The sequence below is a fragment of the Anolis sagrei genome, chromosome 6 (assembly GCF_037176765.1).
Source record: "Anolis sagrei isolate rAnoSag1 chromosome 6, rAnoSag1.mat, whole genome shotgun sequence".
In the NCBI taxonomy this organism is placed as follows: domain Eukaryota; kingdom Metazoa; phylum Chordata; class Lepidosauria; order Squamata; family Dactyloidae; genus Anolis; species Anolis sagrei.
Genome location: NC_090026.1, coordinates 122178880 through 122198398, shown reverse-complemented (window position 1 = coordinate 122198398; position 19519 = coordinate 122178880). Strand labels below are relative to the sequence as shown.

General features: G+C 43.7%; 1 protein-coding gene across 4 annotated transcripts in view; it reads right to left on the bottom strand.

Annotated features, from left to right (window-relative positions):
- The window catches only part of PRKAG2 (protein kinase AMP-activated non-catalytic subunit gamma 2), a 301021-nt gene that overhangs the window by 93133 nt on the left and 188369 nt on the right, over window positions 1-19519 (bottom strand). For all 4 annotated transcript variants that reach the window (XR_010910204.1, XM_067470373.1, XM_067470374.1 and 1 more), the window contains one exon: window positions 16691-16908. Coding sequence is in view for 3 of the 4 variants with exons in the window: in XM_067470373.1 (XP_067326474.1) it covers window positions 16691-16908 (218 nt within the window). In the remaining variant the exon portion in view is untranslated. The remainder of the gene's footprint in view (window positions 1-16690; window positions 16909-19519) is intronic.

Here is a 19519-nt window from a genome sequence, read left to right as displayed (position 1 = left end):
TGTCACCATCTCTATATTAAAAACCTAATCAAGACCTTCATCAGATCTCCACTGAACAGAACTATGGGACGAAGACTTTTTCCATAACATAAACAGAGGCCTTTTGGGGGTGATTAAAATGAAGCAAAATAAGGATAATAAAAAAAATTGCACTTGCTCCAGCTTTCTAATAAGAAAGACACCATGGCGACAGGTTTGAGAATCAGTGCTAGCCAACTGAGTGGGAGTTACTTCCAAGTAAATGCTTTGCAAGTCAGATTCGCTATTCCATCAGCAATATCCATGAGACAAAGCGTTACAAGGAATGGGCCTTGACGGGGGATGTGCATGAAAATCTAACCCCTTAATAGGTTCTTAAGAAGCCTCAAAGATGTCTTTGGACTGTGAATTTAATTATATTTTAGCCCTCCTCACCTTCAAGGTAATGGACACACCCCACACATTATAAGGAGAAAATTCTCAGTAACACTGGAAGGAATGAAATTCAAACTCTTGAAGCAGTCTCTCCCTAAATCAGCATTACTCAACCTGGGGGTCGGGGGTCATGAGGGGGTGCCAAAGACCATCAGAAAACACAGTATTTTCTGTTGGTCATGGGGGTTCTGTGTGGGAAGTTTGGCCCAATTCTATCATTAGTGGGGTTCAGAATGCTCTTTGATTGTAGGTGAACTATACATCCCAGCAACTACAACTCCTGAATGTCATCAATGTCATCCCCCAAACTACACGAGTCTTCACATTTGGGCATATTGAGTATTTGTGCCAAGTTTGGTCCAGAGCCATCATTGCTTGAGTCCACAGTGCTTTCTGGATGCAGGTGAACTACAACTCCAGAATTCAAGGACATTGCCCACCAAACCCTTCCAGTATTTTCTGTTGGTCATGGGAGTTCTGTGTTTGGTTCAATTCCATCGTTGGTGGAGTTCAGAATGCTCTTTGATTGTAGGTGAACTATAAATCCCAGCAACTACAACTCCCAAATGTCAAGGTCTATTTTCCCCAAACTCCACCAATATTCACATTAGGGCATAATGAGTATTTGGGCCAAATTTGGTCTAGAACAGTGGTTCTCAACCTGTGGGTCCCTAGGTGTTTTGCCCTACAACTCCCAGAAATCTCAGCCAGTTTACCAGCTGTTAGGATTTCTGGGAGTTGAAGGCTAAAACATCTGGGGACCCACAGTTTGAGAACCACTGGTCTAGATCCATCATTGTTTGAGTCCACAGTGCTCTCTGGATGTAGGTGAACTACAACTCTAAAACTCAAGGTCAATACCCACTAAACTCTTCCAGTATTTTCTGTTGGTCATGGGAGTTCTGTGTGCCAGGTTTGGTCCAATTCAGTCATTGGTGGGGTTCATAATGCTCTGAACTATAAATCCCAGCCACTACAACTCCCAAATGACAACATCAACCCCCCCCTCCCAACGCAACCAGTATTCAAATTTGTGCATATGGGTATTTGTGTCAAATTTGGTCCAGTGAATGAAAATACATCCTGCATATTGGATATTTACATGACAATTCATAACAGTAGCAAAATTACAGTTGTGAAGTAGCAACAAAAATAATGTTATGGTTGGGGGGTCACCAGAACATGAGAAACGTTATTAAGGGGTCGCGGCATTTGAAAGGTTGAGAACCACTGCCCTAAATAGAATCTCCCAGATGTGCTCGACTGCAATTCCCATCAGCATGGACATCTGGAGGCTGTCTGCATTATGAGATCAGAATTATTGATACTGAGAAATATATATTATATTACATAATTATCAAAGGAGAGTACAACCCTCTACAACCAGCAATCCCATTCAGCAATGCAGATCAATGCAAATACCTGAAACGCAGCCACATATGCACCAGCCAAACCATAAAGTCGCAAAGGGAGGAATGAAAAGAAGAGTATATTATTAATTCTGTTCTTTCCCAACACGCACTGAACACAAGCACGGCGGAAGCATGGGAAAGGGTGCTTACTATTAAATTTGCATCCTCTCTGCATTCCAACCCAGGTTAGTAATGTGACACTAAAGATGAGTTAAGCTCCCATCCTCCAGCTCTGGCTTGAAGGTCAGCCAGTTTGAACAACAAATAGTCAAAGTACAAACTGCTGCTTCATCCGTGGCGTCTTTCCCAAGGGAGAGGGGTCAAATGGCATGCTTCTCCATTAAGCACAGATGCTTGGCCTTTTTGATGGTGGAAACCAGGTAATCTTACCTTCTTTGTCAGAACACCCCTCTTGCCCCATTGTTACAGACTGAAAAATGAATGCACCTATTTCAGGAAAAAAGTGCCTGAAGGTTTGCCATGCAGCAATATGGTAATTAACAAATAAACATGGATTTACCTATCAATTTCTTCACCTGCTGGAGAAAACAATACTGTACCAATGCCATAAGGAAAGGGAAGAGGAATGGACAGGATAAACCAAAAGTGCTGTGTTCTCTTCACAGTTGATGCATTTAGGCTATGAATCTTTGGTTGAAACTACTAGTCAAATACATTGGACCTCCTCATTGTTATCAGTGCAACTTCTATGGTTTTCTGATTCTGAAGGACTGATTAATATAATATTGGCCTTCTTTCTGGATCCATAGGAGCCCTCTGATTATGAGTTCCCACGTCCTCCAAAAGTAAATTTAGCAGCAACAAAAAAGGGAGCTGAAATGCTAAAGGTTTAGGGAAGGAAAGGGCGAGCAGGCAGAATATTGCCCTCATCCATCTAGACCAGCATTTTTCAACCTGGAGGGCTCATGAGGAGGTGTCAGAAGGGTCTCCAAAGACTATCTGAAAACACAGTATTTTCTTGGCCATGGGGCTTCTGTGTGGGAAGTTTGGCCCAATTCTATCACTGGTGGGATTCAGAATGCTCTTTGATTGTAAGTGAACTATACATCCCAGCAACTACAACTCCCAAATGTCAAACTCTATTTTCCCCAAACTCTACCAGTTTTCACATTTGGGTATATTGAGGATTTGTGTCAAGTTTGACCCAGATCCATCATTGTTTAACTCCACAGTGCTCTCTGGATGTAGGTGAACTACAACTCCAAAATTCAAGGTCAATGCCTGCCAAACTCTTCCAGTATTTTCTTCTGATCATAGGAGTTCTGTGTGCCAAGTTTGGTTCAATTCTATTGTTGGTGTTCAGAATGCTCATTGATTATAGGTGAACTATACATCCCAGCAACTACAACTCCCAAATGACGAAGTCAATCTCCAACAATCCCAGCGGTATTCAAATTTAGGCGTATGGGGTATTTGTGCCAAATTTAGTTCAGCAAATGAAAATACATCCTACATATCAGATATTGACATTACGATTCATAACAGTAGCAAAATTACAGTTATAATGTAGCAACACAAACAATTTTATGGTCAGGGGTCACCACAACATGAAGAACTGTATTAAGGGGTCACAGCATTAGGAAGGTTGAGAACCAATGATCGAGACTTCAAACAAACAGGGTAAAAGACTGCCCCAGAGCATATTTCAAATGGGAGCATCAGCAGAGTGACCTGTGGAATATGGATACTGCAGTCTGAACAATGGACAATATAAAACAAGCATCCTCAAATTGCGGCCCTCCAGCCTTTTGGGCCTCCAACTCCCAGAAGCCCTAATGAGCTTGTTCAATTTTCAGGAATTCTGGGAGCAAAAGGCCCAAACAGCTGGAGGGTCACAGTTTGAGGATGCCTGATATAAAACAACAATGGAGCCTGCTAGAAGTGGGTCTACACTACAAGGTTTGGGGTCAACTACTTTAAGTCTGCCCTTCCATGCTGCAGACAACACCATAAAGTCACTCTTTTACCTTTATATTTATGGACAAAGCAGGAGTTGAGGCAACCAATGCTTTTCCTACCAGCATTCCACCCATTTTGACGCTCCACTGTCACCTACACCAGCTACTAAGCACATAGTTTCACAGGTGGCTTTAAAGAGCACAGGCCCGTATGGCAGCCACACCTGAGCGTGATGGAGCTAAATCAATGTTATTGCCAAACTCAGGAACACAGCCCACAGAATGCTCATAAATCATGGTTGCTCAGCCACTGTCAGGTTCACCAGCAATCTTACATAGCCACACTCCAGAAAATAAGAAGAATTATTGAGCCAATGCAAGAGGCAATAAATAGAGGCATAGAGCAGGGCAAGTGATCCATCTTGCAGTCAGCTCTGAGTATCCTGTGGCTTTTAAAACGTTGTGTTCTTCTGGTGGAACATCTGGGATGTAAAGATGGCTCTTAGAAGAACAAAAGTATTTCTGTACTCTGTATTAACACTTGCTGAGTAGTGTGTCTGGAGCAAAACAGAATTATTTATGTTGCTTCTTCCACCTTCTTTTAACAAAAAAAAATCTGCTGTTGCACCTTTAACAACATTTGGCTTCAGAAGAAAATCAGTAGGTGGATTTTTTTTCTTCATTGCTTAACTTTGTGGGTTGAAAAGCACTATCTATTAGGCTACTGTCAGAAAAGAGAAAAGCTAGCAATCTTCAAGGTAAGAGATCACACACTGCTTTAGTCCGCAGGGTCCGTGACACAAAACACGGGGATTAGCAAAGAGAAGGTTGAGAGGAGATATGATAGCCATGTATAAATATGTGAGAGGAAGCCACTGGGAGGAGGGAGCAAGCTTGTTTTCTTCTTCCTTGGAGACTAGGACGCGGAACAATGGCTTCAAACTACAAGAGAGGAGATTCCATCTGAACATGAGGAAGAACTTCCTGACTGTGAAAGCCGTTCAGCAGTGGAACTCTCTGCCCCGGAGTGTGGTGGAGGCTCCTTCTTTGGAAGCTTTTAAACAGAGGCTGGATGGCCATCTGTCAGGGGTGATTTGAATGCAATATTCCTGCTTCTTGGCAGGGGGTTGGACTGGATGGCCCATGAAGTCTCTTCCAACTCTTTGATTCTATGATTCTATGAAATGTGTCAACATTAGTATTACTGCCCTTTCAAGTTTGAAGAACATCCTACTACAGGTACTGGGTCTGAAAATCAGCATACACAATTGGAAACTGCTGAATAGAAAACAGGTGTTGGGGACTGCAGTAAAAAGGGTCATGGAAGTTAGAACATGACTGCAATGTTGGAATTTAAATAGGAGGAAGAATGTACACAAATATCATGAGGCAGGGTTTGCAAGATCTGAGCAGGGTTGCTGATAACAGCATGACTTAGAGGTCTCTCATTCATAGGGTTGTCACAAGCTGAAATTGACTTGATGCCAATGAAGAACAATCAAGGCAGAGTGAATGGTGACAGGAAGCATGTACCTTAGTGTTGTTGGTGTAAACATACTAGTTGAGACTAGATGCAAAAGTGTGTAAGGCTTGCCAATAAATAGTCTAATATTGGTAAGAAACTCCTCAAGAATTGGCAGATGAGAAAGCATACTGCCCAAGAGAAGAAGTCAATGCATGGCCAACCACTGACCAACTTCTACCCAGTCATTTAGTGCCTACAGTATAGGAGATAATTTTGGAAAGAATATTGGCTCATGTTGGGGTTAGACAACTTGTGTCTTTCCAGATACGATTGGATTGCATCTGCCATCAGTTCTAGCCACTATAGCCAATGTCAAGAGATCCTGGGAACTGCAATTCAGCAACATCTGGAGGCCACAAGTTCCTCAGGTCTAAATTAGATAGACCTTCATCTGATCCACTCAAGCAGTGTTGTTCAAGCTCTACTCCTCCAGGTGTTTTGGTCTTCAGCTCCCAGAAATCCCAGCCAGTTTACCAACTGGGTTGTTGTAGGTTTTTTCAGGCTATATGGCCATGTTCTAGAGGCATTTTCTCCTGACGTTTTGCCTGCATCTATGGCAAGCATCCTCAGAGGTAGTGAGGTCTGTTGGAAGTAGGAAAATGGGTTTATATATCTGTGGAATGACCAGGGTGGGACAAAGGACTTTTGTCTGCTGGAGCTAGGTGTGAATGTTTAAACTGACCACCTTGATTAGCATTTAATAGCTTGGAAGTGCCTGGGAGGAATCTTTTGTTGAGAGTGATTTGATGTGCCTGATTGTTTACCAACTGTCAGGAATTGTGGGAGCGGAAGTCCAAAATATCTGTGTTTGAGAAACACAGAACTAAAGCATATGCTTAGGCAAAAAAAAAAAAAAAAGCATAGTTGGGATCTCTTAATGAATATTTGAAATGTGTTACATATCCTAACTATATCTTTATTTTGTACAGTGAACAAAAATACTTGATGAGCATAGTCAAGAGATACCATTGACCTTTGAAAGGGTGAGCATTTGCCTGCTGGTCCACTCTTTACTACACTTAATTTCAATACTGAAGTGTGATGTTTTCTGCTTTTCTGCTATTTACTGCTGGCATATCATGGCTCAAATGATGATGATGATGATGATGATGATGATGATGATAAACTTTATTTCTATACTGCCATATCTCCCCAAAGGGACTCAGGGCAGTTCCCAACATATAAGGCAAATATTTGATTGCCAGAAAGAAACCCATACATCAAAATAAACATCAAAATAAACACATTCGACAATATAACACAACCTAATTTCATGTATAAAATACCAAAATCCTGTTAAACACACTAAAAAAATATTAAAAACCCATTTCATTGTAGCTCCATCAGTAGAGGGCTTCAACTCCCCACAATTCATAACAGCCTATTGTGGGAGCTATTGATAGATCATTCAACCAGGGTGGGAGGAAGAAATATTCAAATGACACCTCTGAGTATTTGGAAATTTGCTATACAGATCAAAGTCAACTTAAATTCCTCCATATTTTACTACTTACACTGTTGTTCAATTTCACTAAGCTGACAATTCACTCCACAAGTATTTGGTCTCAAGAACCCAAAGCCCCTCTCGAGAAGAGTTGATGGACAGATTGATGCCCCATATCACTAGGTTATATTAATGTATATTTAATCCCCAGTCAAAGCCAGTATCCTCCCCACCCATTCTTCCTGTACAAGTGTTGACATTCAGAAAGGTGTCCTTATCAAACCCAAATAGAATTGCACACCGAAGTGTAAACAAAGTACATAATGATGTGATGTATCTGCTAGAACAAGCTGTGGCTGAAAGTTCTGGTTTAGTTATCAATGGCTCCTTGCCACCACTGCTACCTGCAAGGCTATTGACCCAAGATATCAGTTACCTTTGCTCTAGTTCCCATTAGTCATTTTCTTTCAGAATTTCAGTTCCATCGCAGCAACTCTGCAGCATTCGCTAAAAACAGCCGTTTTGCTAAGCTGCAACCAGAAGATTGATGCTAGTCCTTGACATTCTTCTGTTAACTGGGAAGCACAGCGGCTCCCTTCCCCTTTAGTGGTTTTATTCACTCTTCCTATACTTGCAATAACAGCCTCCAGCTGAGGGGCCACCACTGAGAAGGCCCTTCCCTCATCCTCCACCAACCGCGCTTGTGACGGAGGTGGGACTGAGAGGAGGGCATCCCTGGAAGATCTTAATGCTTACGCAGGTACATGGGGGGGCGGGGGTGTGTGGTCATGAAGATAGACAGGGCCTGATCCTTTTAGGGCTTTTTAGATAACAACCTGCACTTTGAATTGAGACTGAAAACTTATCAGTAGCCAATGGAGCTACTTTAATATAGGTACTGTGTGCTCCCTATAGCCAGCTCCAGTTAGTAGTCTGGCTGCCAATTTTTACACCAATTGCAGTTTCCAAGCCATCTTCAAAGGCAGCCCCACATAGAGGGCTTTACAGTAATCCAATTTTGATGTAACTAAGGCATGGACCACTGTGGCCAGGCATGGACCACTGTGGCCAAACTTTAACTGCTTGAAGACCCCCCTGGTCACCACTGACACCTGAGCTTCAAGAGTCAGTGCTGAATCCAGGAAGAACCCTAGACTGCAGACCTATGTCCTCAGGGGAAGTGTAACCCTGACGAGCACAGGTAGCCACCCTATATCCCAATCAGCCTCGCAACTGTCCAAGAGGACCTCTGACTTGTATGGATTGAACTTCAGCTTGGTAACCCTCATCCAGTCCATCATGGCTGCCAGACCCTGGTCCAGGATCTGGGGGGGGGGGGGGGGGGGCTTCCTTGGAGTTAGGTCGAAAGGAATAGCAGCCTAGGGAGGCTATGCTGGATTCTCCTGACTTCTAATGTGGGGTGGATATCTGCCATTGAGTAAGCCCTTTCACTTTAACATTGGAATACTCATCGCAGGGAAAACTGGCATCGACTCTGGATGTGACTACAAGCTAGGATCAGTCCAAAGCAACTATAACAATGAACCAACTGCTTGTGAGGAGCAACAATAGCAAAATGATGTCAAGATATCTCTTTCATAGAATCATAGAATCAAAGAGTTGGAAGAGACCTCATGGGCCATCCAGTCCAACCCCCTGCCAAGAAGCAGGAATATTGCATTCAAATCACCCCTGACAGATGGACATCCAGTCTCTGCTTAAAAGCTTCCAAAGAAGGAGCCTCCACCACACGCCGGGGCAGAGAGTTCCACTGCTGAACGGCTCTCACAGTCAGGAAGTTCTTCCTCGTGTTCAGATGGAATCTCCTCTCTTGTAGTTTGAAGCCATTGTTCCGCGTCCTAGTCTCCAGGGAAGCAGAAAACAAGCTTGCTCCCTCCTCCCTGTGGCTTCCTCTCACATATCATATCTCCTCTCTGCCTTCTCTTCTTCAGGCTAAACATACCCAGCTCCTTAAGCCGCTCCTCATAGGGCTTGTTCTCCAGACCTTTGATCATTTTAGTCGCCCTCCTCTGGACACATTCCAGCTTGTCAATATCTCTCTTGAATTGTGGTGCCCAGAATTGGACACAATATTCCAGATGTGGTCTAACCAAAGCGGAATAGAGGGGTAGCATTACTTCCCTAGATCTAGACACTATGCTCCTATTGATGCAGGCCAAAATCCCATTGGCTTTTTTTGCCACCACATCACATTGTTGGCTCATGTTCAACTTGTTGTCCACGAGGACTCCAAGATCCTTTTCACACATACTGCTTTCCCTGGCATTGATCACTGCAAGGAAAGGTTTATAATAGTGGTATCCATTTGGACGAAGGATCATTCCAAAACAGTCCTGATACAGCTGTTCAGACTGCCACAAAGTCCCAGCATACTCTGGAGTTTACTGCAAACTCAGGAGTATTCCTTGCCTTTGGGCTCAATCTGCAAAAAGAAGCCACGATAATCACCAGAAACTGCTGTGAGTAGTCATGAAAACAGCCAGGGATCCATTCTGAGTACGTTCAGGAATTTGAGCCTCATACAGACAGGCCCGAAGAAACAGACCCCTCAACTGGAGATTGCCAGCCCTCTGTGAGATTTGGAAAACAGGCACCACACTAAAAAAAGAAATATTCTTACAGAGTAATCAATAACATCCAGAATTTCTGCCTGCGGCTAAGAGCTAAAGTGGGGAAGGTGGACACAAGCTGATCTTTCCAGGCTTGCAAAGCTTTCCTTTTTGAGCAGGGACTGAGTCAAACAATTTTGCCTTGGGCTGGTTCCCTCTTTGCAGCAAGAAAGGAATTTCACTGTGTAGGAGTCTTTCTTCCATCTGCACTCCCTTATCTCTTCAAAGGAGATAAAAATCAGAATGCCTCGCTCAAGGCTCCCAAAGTGTTCCCACTCTTTAATTTTGCTACTAGTAAGGAAGTGAACAGGGCAATCTCATGGATTCTTACTTGAGAAGCAAGTCCTCTTGAATTCAATCGTGCTCACTCTCAGGTAAATAGGTACAAGGGGTGTCATGGAAAGGGAAAGGAAAGATGCAGACTTGATACATAGTAGTTGCTTTATCCTGACTGGAGTAACACTTGCTTTCTTGTTGTTTTGAAGCAGGGATAGAAGTAACTTTTTGGTGAATGTGGCAATGGGAAAGTTAGTAGATGAAATGGGGAAACTTCGCATGTTCTTCCTTTTCCTCTTCCTTTTATTCCCAAAACAGTCAATGAGAGGGAAGCACAACTTAGATCAGGCATGGGCAAACTTTCTAACTTGGGGGCAGCATGGCAGGCCAGAGTGGGGTGAGTGGGCCAGGAGGAAGGGGGTTGTCCCCAAAATCCCCTCGCTGACTTTTCCTCCCCGACTTTTCCTCCCCTGAAGGAAAGTTGGGAAATGTTTGGATCCCAAAAGGGTTGGCCTTGGTCAGGATGAGAGGGTGGGTGGGAGAGAAAAAATGTATCCATTTGACCCCATATTGCCAACTCCTGATATAGAACCCTAGAGTTGGACGAAACCCCCAAGGGCCATCCAGTCCAACCCCCCGCCATGCAAGAAGGCACAATGAAAGCACTCCTAATAAACATCCTCTCCTGAAAAACCTCCACCACATTCCCAGGCAGCCTATGCCACTCTCCAACAGCTCTTACTTTCAGGAAGGTCTTCCTAATCTTTTCAGTCAAATCTCTTTCCCTGCCATTTAAACCCATTGCTCCCTTGTGCCCTGCTCTCGAGAGCAGAAGAAAGTCGGTTTCCCCCCTCCTCCTCAATGGGACACCCATGTTTCTCATATTCCCTCTCTACATTCTCTTCTCCGAGCTAAACATTCCCCAGGAGGAAAGGAGGAAGGAAAAAGAGAAGGAAGGATGGAAGGAAAGGGAGGAAGGGAAGGGAAGGAAGGGAGAAGGAAGGAATGAGAAAAGGGAAGAAAGAAAAGAAAAAGAGAGGGAAGGAGGGAAGGAAGAGGGAAGGAAGACGAAAGGGAGGAAGGGAATGGGAAGGAGGGAGGGAGGAAAGACAAAAGGGAAGGAAGGAGAGAGAGAGAGAGAGGAAAGAGGGAAAGACAAAATGATGGAAGGGAGGGAGGGATAGAAGGAGAAAGAGGAAGATAAGGAAGGATGGAAGGAGGAAGGAAAGAAAAGATAGAAGGAAGGAAGGATAGGATGATGAGAGAGAGGAGGTGGGTTGTTGTAGGTTTTTTCGGGCTATATGGCCATGTTCTAGAGGCATTCTCTCTTGATGTTTCACCTGCATCTATGGCAAGCATCTTCAGAGGTAGTGAGGTGCACCTCCCTACCTCTGAGGATGCTTGCCATAGATGCAGGTGAAACATCAGGGGAGAATGCCTCTAGACCATGGCCATATAGCCCAAAGGAACCTACAACAACCCAGTGACTCTGACCATGAAAACCTTCAACAATAAAGAGAGAGGAGGGCCTGAGAAAAGAACCGCATAGATCCAAAATTCCAAGTGACTGCTGATAGGGAAAGATTATATTTATGATCATAAGAGAATGAAATGAAATTGCCACAAAATCGCTCCACAAAATTAGACATCTGCACAGGTGTATGTATTTTGACCTGTGAGGAAGAACAAGTCTGACCAGTAATGGGACTATGTGTCCTCCAAACAACCAATTACTTCTCCTGCACTTCCTAGTATAAAGACATAGAGGATAGAGAAGGCATGGCCAAACTTCAGCCCTCCGCTTAAGCGGCTGAGGGGGGAAAGCAAGGGGCCTGAGGCTGTTGGGAATTGTGGGAATTGAACTCCAAAACACCTGGAGGGCTGAAGTTTGGCCATGCCTGTGATAGAGCATGGTATCTATTGACATGAGACCAAACAGCAGCAATTGTATATGAAACAAAAGCTGGCAGAGCAATGCATTGGCCATTCTGATCTAGACTCATTCCTATATGTATTTAAATTGAACTCATTAATCAAACTGGCCATCTGTATAACTGACTTAATGTTGCACAATTAATAATGCTGCTGTTAGTCATGGGACAGAGTGGTAAAACGTATTTCACATAGTAATGAATTCTCATCGGTAGCCCTTGGCATTTTTCTTCTGTTCCTCTGCTTATGGCTTATTTGCTTTCAAGCCTCTGCTTTATATTGATCTAGACTGAAGTTGTTGAATAAGAAGTCATGCTTGATGTAAATCCCATTGATTTAATGTGTCTATTCTCTCTAGAGGTTAGGGTTCAAGTCTTGGCTTGGCCAGTGCGTTCTCTTGGGCAAGTTAGGCTATCTCTGCCTTGGAAAGGAGCAAAGTAAACCCTATCTAAGGCAGCGTTTCTCAACCTGGAGGTTGGGAGCCCTGGGGAGGGGGGGCGCAAGGGGGTTTCAGAGGGGTTGCCAAAGCCCATCAGAAAACACGTATTTTGGATGGTCTTAGGAACCCTTTTGGCAAGGAAGGCTGAAGATTTCTGCGCCAGTCCTTCTTTTCCTTTTTGGAAACAGACGGTGAATCCTCCCACCAAAAGCCCTCCTCCTGCTGTGATTGGTTGGCCTCTCAACCAAGAAGAGGGCTGTTTCGAAGACTCCAAGGGGGGGGGGAGCAGGTGTGCTTGGCGCATGGCACACATGTGTGAGTGAGAGAGAGCATGAGAGGCTGGACGGAGAGTCACACCAGCGAGTTCCTTCAAGGCATGGGGGTTCTATGTAGGAAGTTTGGCCCAATTCTATCATTGGTGGGGTTCAGAATTCTCTTTGATTGTAAGTAAACTATGCATCCCAGCAACTACAACACCCAAATGTCAAGGTCTATTTTCCCCAAACTTTACTAGTGTTCACATTTGGGCATATTGAGTATTTGTGCCAAGTTTGGTCCAGATCTGTCATTGTTTGAGTCCACAGTGCTCTCTGGATGTAGGTGAAGTAAAAACTCCAAAACTCAAGGTCAATGTCCACCAAACCCTTCCAGTATTTACTGTTGGTTATGGGAGTTCTGTGTGCCAAATTTGGTTCAATAACACCTTTGGTGGAGTTCAGAATGCTCTCTGTATTGTAGGTGAACTATAAATCCCAGTGACTACAACTCCTAAATGACAAAATCAACCCCCCCCCCCAACCCCACCAGTATTCAAATTTGGGTGTATCGGGTATTTGTGCCAAATTTCGTCCAGTGAATGAAAATACATCCTGCATCTCAGATATTTACATGACGATTCATAACAGTAGCAAAATTACAGTTTTGAAGTTACAGTTACAAAATTACAGTTATGAAGTACCAACGAAAATAATGTTATGCTTGGGGGTCACCACAACATGAGGAATTATATTAAAGAGTCGCAGCATTAGGAAGGTTGAGAAACACTGCTCTAAGAAAACCATGTGAGAGCTTTGCTTTAGAGTTGCCATACGCCAGAAAGGCACACAGCAACAACTAACTCTACTGGGGATGAGAAATTGTATTTGGTGCCAACTGCTAAAAAAGTATCTTGCTTCTATGACAAAAAGAGTTGTGGGATACTGTCTTCAGAACTAACAGCTGTGGTACTGTAGATACGAGCAAGTGTGCCAGGTCCTTGCTCTTGTCCTTGAGTTCTTAGACTGACATCCCACTGACAAAGGGTACTAGTCTTGACCTTCCTATTTGAACTCAGGCTGCTGGGGTAATTGTTTGGCATATCACTTCGACTCAGATTCCAATCTCTTGGCATGTACTACACCTCAGCTTTTGATTCAGTTCTCTGGCTGGCTGCCTACTGACTGTAACTTCGCAGTTCTCCTTCCTTGCTGTAGACTCCAGTCCTTTAAAGATCGGCTGGCCTCGTAGTTCTAAGATGGAAACACATATCTTCCCTTTTGCTTCTACAGTCAGCCTTCCACACGTTTTTAAAGTTATGGGCACAGGACTCTAGTTTCCCTAGAGCAGTGGTTCTCAACCTGGGGTCCCCAGATGTTTTTGGCCTTCAATTCCCAGAAATCCTAACAGCTGGTAAACTGGTTGCGATTTTTGGGAGTTGTAGGCCAAAAACATCTGGGGACACCAGGTTGAGAACCACTGCCCTAGAGTATAGGGGACATATGTCTCACAACAGTTACTTATTTGGACTATAATTTGCAGAATCCTTCAGCTTTTTGGAAGGGCAATGGTTCTCCTTCTGCACTGGGTCTTTCGCAGCTTTCATCAGTCACATCTTCCATGTAGGGATTGTCTTTGGGGCCTCAAGAAAGTAGTGGAAGTCCTGCTTGAAGACAGAGGGAGCCCAACTCCAGGGTCAGAGAGTGAGGCAGAGCCTCCCTCAAATACACAACAGCAACACAGGATGAAAGCATGAGTGAAGCTCTAGAGTAGTGGTTCTCAACCTTCCTAATGCCGCAAGCCCTTAATTCAGTTTCTCGTGTGGTGGTGCGGGGATGCGGCCGCAGAGTTTTTGGGCTTCCCCCACCATATGCGGCAACCGCAGATTCTCCAGTCTGGCTCGGAAGTTTCAGCACCCGGCGCATAAGACGACGCCCAGCATATAAGACAACCCCTGACTTTTGAGAAGATTTTCCTGGGTTAAAAAGCAGCCTTATACACCAGAAAATGAAGTAATTAAGCAGGTCTATAGTGACAGTTAATTCTGATCAGACCAATTCTATTCAAACAGTACAAATGCAGTCCTTCAAACCTTTGTGCTTCAGCAAAAGTATGTTGGCTACTGGTGAAGTTCTCTTTCCAAAGTAAAGAATTTTATAAGAGATGTTCACTCTATTTCCATTTGCCTAAGGAAGGATCTGTACTTGAACATCATGGGGATAATGATGCCAGATGGCGGAGCGCATCGCCAAAAATGTCACGCATTATGCAGAACAAGTTGGATCTGAAGAAGGAACCCAAGTCACTAACATAGCTTTGCCATCATTTTACAACTGAATACTGCTTTCTATAATGAAGTACTGCATCTCTTGAAGGCAATACAGTCAGACCCACACATTTACGGAGCTATGGGATTCAGAACCCCTGGGGAAAGTGGGGAAAAATGTGGGTATTATATATTTAAAAAGCATGCTAGAGAATTATTTCCCACCAACTGCCATGACACCTCACTTAGATTTTAAAACCATTTCCCTCTAATCCAGTGGTTCTCAACCTGTGGGTCCCCAGATGTTTTGGCCTTCAACTCCCAGAAATTTATTTATTTATTTACAGTATTTATGTTCTGCCCTTTTCACCCCACAGGAGACTCAGGGCAGATTACAATGCATCTATACATGGCAAACATTCAATACCATTTAGACATACAACATATACTGACAGACATAGAGGCATTTAACATTCCAGCTATTTAGGCTTCATGAGGCTATGCTCGATTCCGGCCACAGGGGGAGCTACAACTTCCACCATCCACTTGCATCCTTTGATGGAGTACTTCCTTATTCTTCTGCATCCCGCTGGAAATTATTCTGCATAAATTAGTTAAATTTATGCAGGTACCTAAATATGCAGGTACCTAAATTTCCTACTTGACAGATGCAACTGTCTTTTGAGCTGCATAGGTCGACATCAAGCCTAGACTATGAATGATCAGGAGCTTACTCCAACCTGGGCTGGCTTCGAATTCATGACCTCTCAGGCAATAGTGATTTAATGCAGCTGGCTATTAACTAGCTGTGCCACAGCCTGGTCCTGGTAGTTGTAGGCCAAAACACTTGGGGATCCAGTGGTTGAGTACCACTGCTCTAATCCATCTCTTTGCCCCACTCCATCTGCTGACCCTTTGCCCCTACATTACTATCTTCCCAACAGTCCCTCATCCCCTCCATTGCCTTCCCACCACAAAGCCTTATTCAGACTTTCAACCAGGCATAGGCCAACTTGGGCCCTCCAGGTGTTTTGGACTTCAACTCCCACAATTCCTAATAGCCTACTGGCTGTTAGGAATTGTGGGAGTTGAAGTCCAAAACACCTGGAGGGCCCAAGTTGGCCCATGCCTTCTTTAGACCCTTCTCTTTCCAACTCTTCCACTAAGAAGTGATGAAGAATGGGATTTAAATCTAGAAGAGGCTTCGTGGAGAAGGAGATGAGGTGTTGGCACTGTTGAGAAAAAAGTGATGGACAGGTGAAGGGTCAGCAGAAGAAGTGGGGCAAGGAAGTCCAGCTATACAAACTCATGAATAATTAAATCTGTGAAAGAGAAACCAACACATTTGTGAGCCTGACTGTAATGGCAATAAATAATGGTCACAACAGATGAGTCAAGTGTCTAGACTTCTCAGCATGCAGAGCAAAATGTAGGCGCATCTCAGAAAAGAAAAGAAAAAAAACTACAGCTAATTGTGCAGCCTATGTGTAATTTGCTGAGAAGCAAAATCTCTTGAGCTCAGTGGGCTCACTCCCACTGAAGAGCGGAAAATGAAATGTTAGAGGATAGGAAAAGAGATTTAAATATGGGCTCAAAGCCAACCTTAAAACTGTCACATAGACACTGAGAATTGGGAAGCCCTGGCCCTTGAGCACTCTAGCCGGAGGTCAGCTGTGACCAGCAGTGCTGTGGAATTTGAAGAGGCACGAATGGAGGGCAAAAGAGAGAAACGTGCCAAGAGGAAGGCGCATCAAGCCAACCCCAACCAGGACTGCCTCCCACCTGGAAACCAATGCCCTCACTGCGGGAGAACATGCAGATCAAGAATCGGGCTCCACAGTCACCTACGTACCCACCGCCAGGACACTGAACTTGGAGGACAGTCTTATTCGGACAATGAAGGATTGCCTAAGTAAGTAAGTAAGTACTCCCACTTGTATAGGATTGCAGGGCTATGAAAGAACCGAGAAGACCATAGTTGAAAATTTCCCTTTGCCTTGATTCTGTTGGAAGTATGAGGCAAGATTTTCATCCTCAACCTCAGTGCCCTTTGCATGCCAGCGATATCGGCACAATAACAAAACATACCTATTTTATATTGTTACTGAAAGTGCTGCAAGAAGATAACCTATATTAAGCACCTAAAGCAAAAGTGCTAATATACAGTGCTTTACTTACTGCTTTTGAGGTAGCACAGGGAGTGGACACTGGGGTTGGGAGCTTGGCCACACTTTGTCCGGGAGGCAGACCGAGCCTCTGGCCGGTGTCCGGAGGAGAGGAAGGCGTGTAGATCCGTGTTTCTAGCCTTTCAGGTTCATGTTTGTAGGATTCCAGAGGAAATGTTGGCTGTTTGGTCACTTGCGTTGGGGTTGATGGAGAGGAGGAGAGGCCAGAGGCTGTAAATAAAACATATAAAAGATGTAACTCATCGAGCTTCACTTCGCTTTTGACAAACAGGCAAATAATGGCTGAAGCTGCAAAAAGTCTTTCAACTGCATATTTCACTCTCCAGTTCGAATGCAAAATAAATAGATATTCTAATTGAGCTAAGTAAAGTGCAGTGCATGCTGTCCTTCATCACCTCCCCTGAGATATATCTCCAAAATGGCTCCAAATACACTCTAGATAGGGCAGAAAAACAAGAGAGATGGCTTCTGTTTACTCCCTGTTGTTAAATAGGCACCACTCTTTGGCTCAAATTGGTGCAGAAAGGCCTTAAACTTGGTGAAACCGCCCCTGTACCCCACATAAAAGACAATTATGCTGGGGAAAGTGGAAGGCAAAAGGAAGAGGGGCCGACCAAGGGCAAGATGGATGGATGGCATCCTTGAAGTGACTGGACTGACCTTGAAGGAGCTGGGGGTGGTGATGGCCGACAGGGAGCTCTGGCGTGGGCTGGTCCATGAGGTCACGAAGAGTCGGAGATGACTGAACGAATGAACAACAACAACCTCACATAAAAACACCACCACCAACAACAACATTATTCTTGTATCCCACCACCATCTTCCCAAAGGGAATAAAACACAATATAAAATGCAATTGAATAAAACATATAAACATGTAAACAACAACAAACAGCACTCATCCATCAATGGTGGTAGCTAATGTAAACATGGCCAGGCTTTAAACAATAGGGCAAGGGAATGGGAATAAGTGCAGAACTGTAACTATGGGACGAGGGCATGGGATAAAGTGCAAAACTACGTAACAAATTGGTAGATCAACTAGGCCAGTGTTTCTCAACCTTCCTAATGCCACAACCCCTTAATGCAGTTCCTCATGTTGTGGTGACCCCCAACCATACAATGATTTTTGTTGCTTCTTCAGAACTGTAATTTCGCTACTGTTATGTATCGTAATGTAATATCTGATATGCAGGATGTATTTTCATTCACTGGACCAAATTTGGCTCAAATACCCAATATATCCACATTGGGTTGGGGAGATGGGATTGATTTTGTCATTTGGGAGTTGTAGTTGCTGGGAGTTATAGTTCACCTACAATCAAAGAACATTTTTGAACCCTACCAGTGATGGAATTGAACCAAAGTTGGCACACAGAACTCCCATGACCAACAGAAAATACTGTCTGGAAGGATTTGGTGGATATTGACTTAAGTTTTGGAGTTATGGTTTATCTACATCCAGAGAGCACGGTGTACTCAAATGATAGATCTGGACCAAACTTGGCATGAATACTCAATATGCCCAAATATGAACACTGGTAGATTTTGGGGAAAGTAGACCTTGACATTTGGGAGTCATAGTTGCTGGGAATTATAGTTCACCTACAATTCAAGAGCATTCTGAACCCCACCAATGCTAGAATTAGACTTCCCACACAGAACCCACATGACCAACAGAAAATACTGTGTTTTGTGATGATCTTTGGTGACCCCTCTGACACCCCCTCATGACCCCCCAGGGGTCCCAACCCCCAGGTTGAGAAACGCGGACTAGGTGTTATCAAAAGCTTGTTTGAACAGCCATGTCTTCAGGTCCCTATGGAAGGAGGACAGTGTGGGGGCTTGCCTAATATCAACTAAATAAGACATGGGGAGATAGATAGATAGATAGATAGATAGATAGATAGATAGAGATAGATAGATAGATAGGTCGGTAGGCAGGCAGGCAGGCAGGCAGGCAGGCAGGCAGGTAGGCAGGCAGAAGATGATATGGTGGAGAGGCTTGGCTCTACAGTTCCTCACTTGGGTTTCTAGTATTATATTACAGCAATGTGCTGTGCATCTTGATGGTCTTGAAGGTTACTTTGAAACATCAACGGTTTTGCATCACAGCAGTTAGACTACTGATTAAGATTTGCTGATTTGGACATACCTCAGTCTTATGAAAATAATTTCACCAGCTTTTGTTATATTTCTGGCCATAAGTCTATGTGGAAAGAAGAGTAGATGGTTTTGCTTCATATTAGGCCAGTTGAAATTATTTCTTTTGAAAAGCAGAACCTGAAAAGCAGAAGGAGGGCATCCCATCCTACTGGGATAATCTGAAAGCCAGCTAGCTGCTCCCATATGAACCTTTTTACTGGCTTCCGTATTATCACCTTGAGTTCCATGTTTGAAGAAAAATAGGATAGAAAATAAATACATAAATTTCTCTACTCCCTGAGTCTATCTTCAAAGGTTGATTGGGAGAAGTGGAGCTACAGCTTTTCCTAAAGTGGTAATAGTTAAAGAATACTACACTTAAAGAAGGGATTGAATTAATATGTGTATTACAAATCCTAAAACACACAGGGAAGTTATTTTGTGCAGAAGTACACATGCTTTTTGCAAACTCTCATTGATTTCAGAATCATTGTGCAAAAATCATGGTTTGTGTACAAAAAAAATCACTGCAATGTGCCAGAGTAGAGAAGATTTCACATATCACACCTGCCTATCAATTTGGATGGGAGATGTGGATAGTAAGCCTGCTAGGCTGTGAAATAGAGTAATACAAAGCATATTCCTAAAAGATAAAAGATATGGGAAGATCTGGACT